Source organism: Thamnophis elegans, chromosome Z (assembly GCF_009769535.1).
Source record: "Thamnophis elegans isolate rThaEle1 chromosome Z, rThaEle1.pri, whole genome shotgun sequence".
NCBI classification, from domain to species: Eukaryota; Metazoa; Chordata; class Lepidosauria; order Squamata; family Colubridae; genus Thamnophis; species Thamnophis elegans.
In genome coordinates, this window is record NC_045558.1 from 56,395,829 (window position 1) to 56,401,828 (window position 6,000).

Genomic DNA, 6,000 nt, shown 5'->3' on the forward strand with positions numbered 1-6,000 from the left:
AGTCACAAAACAGTTCCCATTGGCTGACTTGTTATTATGGCTATCCCAGTTTATAATTTCTTATACACTGACACATGTCACTGTAAAATGTACTTTGGCTTGAAGGTGCAATATACAAAAATGTTCATCTATTGTAAATATATTATTATTATGGTGGTGGTGGTGGTAGTTGCAGTTTTCAGAATATTATGAAAAGGGGTAGAAGCCTTATTCTCCTGCCTCAAATATTCTTACTAATCAGGAAATCAGAATAGGATTGAAAACCCTAAACTGGACCAAAGCTGATTAAAATTTAAATGGATGACCAAGTACTTTAGGAAATTCCGGAGTTATGGGCTAGAACTGGTAACTCTACAAATCTTCCTGGACTTTAATGATAACCTACTTTTATATTACTGTCAAGTTTCTTTGTTCAGTTTTCAATCTTTAAAAAAATGATATCGCCAGATCCAGGTACTGCCTTTGCATTAAGAAAATTCAATTGACATGATATTTTAAAGGGAAAGGAGGGAAGAAGTCACTATTTGAAAATAGGAGAAATTGAAGAATCCTTGTTTAAAACATTAAGAAGCATCAATTCTTAAGGGAGGTTTTAAATTGTATTTTATGGGTCATTCCATGTCAAGTGGTCCAGGGTTCCCCGCTCGACCATCATGGATTTCGATGAAAGTTTGTGTGAACATGCACATACGTCCCCAATGAATATTGGTAAAGTGTTACGTCTGCCAATGCAATACTTGTGGAGATAAAAGTCATTTGTTTGACCCCATACCACAGCCTTCTACAGTATGACTCTGAGGTTCCAGCAACTTTGAGACATAACATCTCCGGCAATGTTTTGTTGAGAGAAACAAAACTTGGCCAACTTGTAAAACTTTTTGTGCTCTATTAAACAAAATAATAAAAAAAATCTCATCAGCAATCTCCATCGAGATAATTTAGGGCAAAGTTGGCTGAAAATGACTGTGGCTCGAAAAAAGGTTAAAGTTTGGCTTTTTATATCTCTGGAAGGAAAGGTACGTGAAACGTGAAACTTTGTGTGTAATAACTTAGCAATACAAAGTTTTCAAACACAAAATTTCATTCCCCTACTGCTTTCTAATAGTTCACAAATGTAAAGTGTAAAGTGAGTGTAAAGTTGACCGTTTTTGTAAAAATGCCAAAAATAGAGTATTTTCAGCATGATTTTACAAAAAAGGATCTCCTGGAAAGTCTTAAATCACTCTAATTAGAAAGAGCATGTTTCAAACGCCCTAAAAAGTATATTTGTTTTTCATTGCTGACTATAAAGCCCTAAAAATAGGGACAAAGGTGAGGATGTTGCTATGGCAATGTCACATACATTCTATTATTGTTTTGTCTTGTTTGTTTTATATAGACATCATTACTACTATTATATTGCATGACATTGCAACTACCAATTCAGGCACTTGACCCAGCAAATTTTTGGGAGGATTAAGCAATAATCAATTTAGCTATTGTTATTACTTAGAAGTTATTTTGATTTTTTAACAAAATATTGACAAAGCATTTTTGGCTGTTTCATTGTATACTGCACAGATTTATAAATCATATCTAGGCAACTGGTAAATGCAACATCATTCATACCAGTAATTTCTGTACAGCTGTCATCTGAATCTGATTCTTCAGGATCAACTATTTGGATACCCTGAGCTTGCAACCTCTGAAGTTTTGCTTCAAGCTCTCGCTTGGCCCTCAGTAGATCCTGAATTTCATTTTCTTTGGTTTCTCTGAAAATCTATAAATGAAAAAAGTGTATTTTAAAACATTTTTCATATTTCATTCTATGCATAAAATTAATATATTTTTTTCAGTTAAGAGTTTAGCCTTTCCATCCTAAGTCTTAAGCAACATAATTACCTATCAACTTGTGTAGATAAAGATGAAATATCTAGAAACAAGTGGAACTTGCAATCATTGTAAATATAAAATGATCCTTTTATTCAAGGTTACAAGCTATCAGTCCTGATTTCTAAGATAGTTCCATACATACTATGTGTCCTTTCCTAGGCTGTTCAAGAAGCGGAATTTCATCATTAACAGTTTTACTTTTAAAAAATATTTATACTTAAGCAAAGCTTGGGGCTCTCTGAAACATACTCATTTATCCTGCAAAGCCAATAAATTAATTATTTACTTTGAACTGCCTCCTGACTTTGTCCCGATCATGTTCAAATGTAGCTGCTCTTTCCATAGCTTGATATTTGGACTCTACAGCACTTTCCTTTTCTCTGAGGATTTTCTGATATGTTTTCTGAAGTGCCTGGGGGGAGGAAAAGGTGACAGGGTGAACCCTTGGTCTGAAAATTTTCATTTATTCACTCTATTAATTTGTTGGATATCAGAAAGCTCTTCCTAAATGTAATTTGAATACATTTGATCTTTTAATCCAGTGTTTAAATGACATTCCAGATACAGCTCATCTACAACTTTTAGTATCCCTATTAGCTATTCTGGATGAGTCTGGTAATAATATATAGCAATATAAAGGTGGCCAGAGATTTTTATTTTAACAGAAAGCTTCTTTTTGTCAATCCTGGTGCCAATGCCCCATGCGGATACCTGAAGCTCTGCCCTCAAGCGTTTGTTTTCTTTGTCCAGCTTGGCTTCTTTCTTCATCATGGCAGCCACTTCATTGTTCTTGCTAATGCGAAATATCTCGTATTCTTTTTTCAGGCGTTCATACTCTGCCATGCATTCCAACTCTTGTACAGACGCAGTAGACTTGAAGCTTGCGCCAATGAGGCCTCCAGGCCGGGATGCACCTACCCGTCGAAAAGAACTACGCAGAAGACGGGCCTTGGGCTTTACTTCAACAGGAATTTCGCAGGCCTCACCACCCCCTCCCTCATATGGATCTTCAATCACCTCCCCAACAGTGACCATTGGATTAACCAAAGATGAAGCAGATCCCATAGCTGAAAAACCTCTCTTATGCACACGCTTTTTAAAATGGCAGATTCTAACTATCTCCAGATCCTAGTAGATGTTGACTTTCTTTAATGCCTAACTGCTGCTCAACACTTAGGCCTAGGATATTTCCCCAAATGACTTTCTTTCCTCTTGTCTAGTTATCCATAAATGGATGCTTTTGCTCCAACCAGACTTCTGGATTTAGATCGGAAAATATTTAAATTTATGTGTGCAAAGTAGTAATATTTCCCCAAGTCTAATTTAAAAATAGATTATTCTTTTTAAGCTATGTAATTAAGGGCAGAGTGCTGCACATAATACATATTTCATTGACAAGGCTGTTACTACTACTAGATTCAATATTCATTAACATTGGTAACAATTCTCTGTAATTATAGTGAAGAAAATGTTCCTGTTGTCCTGTTATTGGGAATAGTTTCGTGCTGGTTGTCCATAAGAGACAGTGGTTTAGCCTGCCAACTTTCCACACATTTCCTTGGAAATAAAAATGACTAAATCCTTATGTGCCTGAGCTGGGATTTCTGTCTTAAAGCAAACTACCCAGGCACAAATATTTACAGTATGGTCGTTAAAGGGCTGCTGTAAATATTCTTCCTGTCGTTTTCCCAATAACAAGCAAAGTTACCTCGGTCACCAATAGTTCATACCAATATGCGCTGTTATTTCCCATGCTATCCCTTGCTCATTGGATCAGAAAAATGGAAGAATCAAAAAAGAAGGAAACGTTTTCCATGCAAATGAAGGACCAATGTAGAGAGTTTTACTCCGGAGATTCCCAGAAGAATCCCTTAACTTTCCATAAATTAAGGGAGCAATGGGAAAACAGTCAACCAGCCAAGCAACTTGCTCGCTCTGTCGCTCGTGGCTCCTCGCTCGCACTTCGGCCTCCTTCGGATGAGCCGCAGCCCAGGCGCTGCTGCCCGGGAAAATCTTCGTCTATGGATTGCGCAACCAAAGAGGAAGTAGGCAGTGACGTGGCAGCTTTGTCCCAGGCAGTTGCGTAGAGCTGAGGGGCTGTTGTGGGAAGAAAAGAGACGTGCCAACTTTCGTTGTCCTTTCGTGACGTTCCACAACTCAGGTTCTCCGAAAGAGAAGGCGTCCTCTGAGCACTTGCGGGAAAGGATTGGGCGGGCCTTGGGCCGCCGGATTCTCCAACCTGGCTCCTCCTCGGGATGTGTTGGAACACAACGCTTATCAGTCTGCAGTTGAAGCCCGGCCATTGTAACATAAGATGATAAAAGTTGTACAATAGCCTGCGTTTTTCGAGGGCGCTGGTTGACGAAGGTGCTTTTCTCGACGACACTGTCGGTGAAGAATCTTTTCCACTTCAGACTGCAGGAGGAGAGGAAAGGAAAGGTTTCTAAAACAAAGGAAAAGCCGAGTCACACAATGAATTTTGCATTGGACTGGAGAAAGCCTGTATCATTTTAAGTTACAGCATTTTTTTTTATTTCAGGAAGACAACCTGAACAGATTTAAAAGTACTATGTTTTATGAAAAAAGTATGCAAAATTCCTCTAGTTTCAATGGAAGAGGACACGAGAAAGTAACAGAAGTATAGCGCGATGTGAGACGAAAGCTATTTTTATCGTTGCAGAAAATGTTTTAGATAGCTAATACAAAATATAGCTAAATCCCAGGAGCAAAAATCAATTTGGAATTTATAGGCTAAAATAGGTTCCCATTCTCATATATGTCTGAGATGTTTTTGCGTTCCAAAAAACTAGCTACATCCGACCCAATATATAATCCCAATATCTAGATTGATTGTGCATTGTCTTCAATTGGAATGAAAATAAGTCATATTAGAAATTGTAAGGTTCCAGCAGTTTCCCTGAGCCATTGAAATACTAAAGAGAGACTCCAGGCGAGGCTTGCAAAAAAAAAAATCAGCTTTTATTTATGGCCTTAGCAAAAGCTGGGTGATAAAACTATATCCAAAACATACAAACAAATGCATGTAAGGAATAGCCAGCCCCTGCAAGAGTGGCTCAGAGTAAGTACATACATTTTAGGCAGATAGAAACAAAGTTTATCCAGTCAGAGACAAAGATTCATTACCATTGTGATCTTTAAAGCATTTTTTTGTCAAGCTCCTGTGGAATATTCCGATAGCCTTGTGTGGCAACCCCCTTTGTCAAGTTGTTTTTTGGGCAGAAGGTTTTAAGTATTTATGAGCCAGGAAAACTCCCTAGTTTGGTTCCTTTATCTATGGGGCTTTATATTCACGTGTAACAATTTCTTCTATGTTTTCAAGAATATCCCTAGCTTTGAAGCCAATAATAGAAGCGAGCGCAGCAATGAGATAACATTTGCAGTTACAAAGGTTACAATTTGCTAGGCTAGAAAACAACTAATTTCTGACAGTGTACAATAATATAAGCAGAAGCCAATATAGATTCATATTGATTCATATACTCCTCCAAAATGAAAAAACTTTTGACTATTCTTTCACAATTCAGCTAGCAAATGTAAATCGTCAACAATTAGTTAATTATATCCTTTTTTGTTTGTTTGTTTATTGGATTTATATGCCGCCCCTCTCCCAAAGGACTCAGGGAGGCGTACAATATTTAAAAAAAACACATATTACAAAAGTTAAAAAGGAAATTAAATAAAGTATCCAAAAATGAACCCAATTAATATTAACAATACAATTTTAAAAATTAGATTAAAATTAACAATTAAATTAATCATTTATTTTATTCTGTTCAGGCCAGGCCGGCTTGCTGGAAAAGCCAACTTTTTAGGGCGCGTCGGAAGGACCGGAGGTCGGGGATTATACAAAGCTCCAGGGGCAGCTCATTCCAGAGGGAAGGTGCTCCCACAGAGAAGGCTCTCCCCCTGAGGTTCGCTAGCTGACACTGTCTGGCCAACGGCACCCTGAGGAGGCCAACTCTGTGGGATCGCACTGGACGATGGGAGGCTACTGGTGGCAATAGGTAGTCTCGCAGGAACCCTGGGCCTAAGCCATGGAGCGCTTTAAAGGTCATAATTAGTACCTTGAATCGCACCCGGAAAACAACCAGCAACCAGTGCAGGCCA

General features: G+C 38.1%; 1 protein-coding gene across 6 annotated transcripts in view; it reads right to left on the minus strand.

Moving 5' to 3' along the window:
* NPHP3 (nephrocystin 3) overlaps nucleotides 1–4,151 on the minus strand; it is a 96,895-nt gene extending 92,744 nt beyond the window's left edge. For 2 of the 6 annotated variants that reach the window (XM_032235160.1, XM_032235159.1), the window contains exons 1-3: nucleotides 2,584–4,148; nucleotides 2,159–2,284; nucleotides 1,609–1,759 (exon numbers count right to left, since the gene is read on the minus strand). In XM_032235160.1, coding sequence (XP_032091051.1) covers nucleotides 1,609–1,759; nucleotides 2,159–2,284; nucleotides 2,584–2,937 — 631 coding nt within the window. In that variant the 5' untranslated portion in view covers nucleotides 2,938–4,148. Of the gene's footprint in view, nucleotides 1–1,608; nucleotides 1,760–2,158; nucleotides 2,285–2,583 lie in introns of all 6 variants that reach the window. The other 4 variants (XM_032235158.1, XM_032235161.1, XM_032235162.1 and 1 more) reach the window with 4 other exon arrangements.
* Between the last annotated feature and the right edge of the window lie 1,849 nt (nucleotides 4,152–6,000).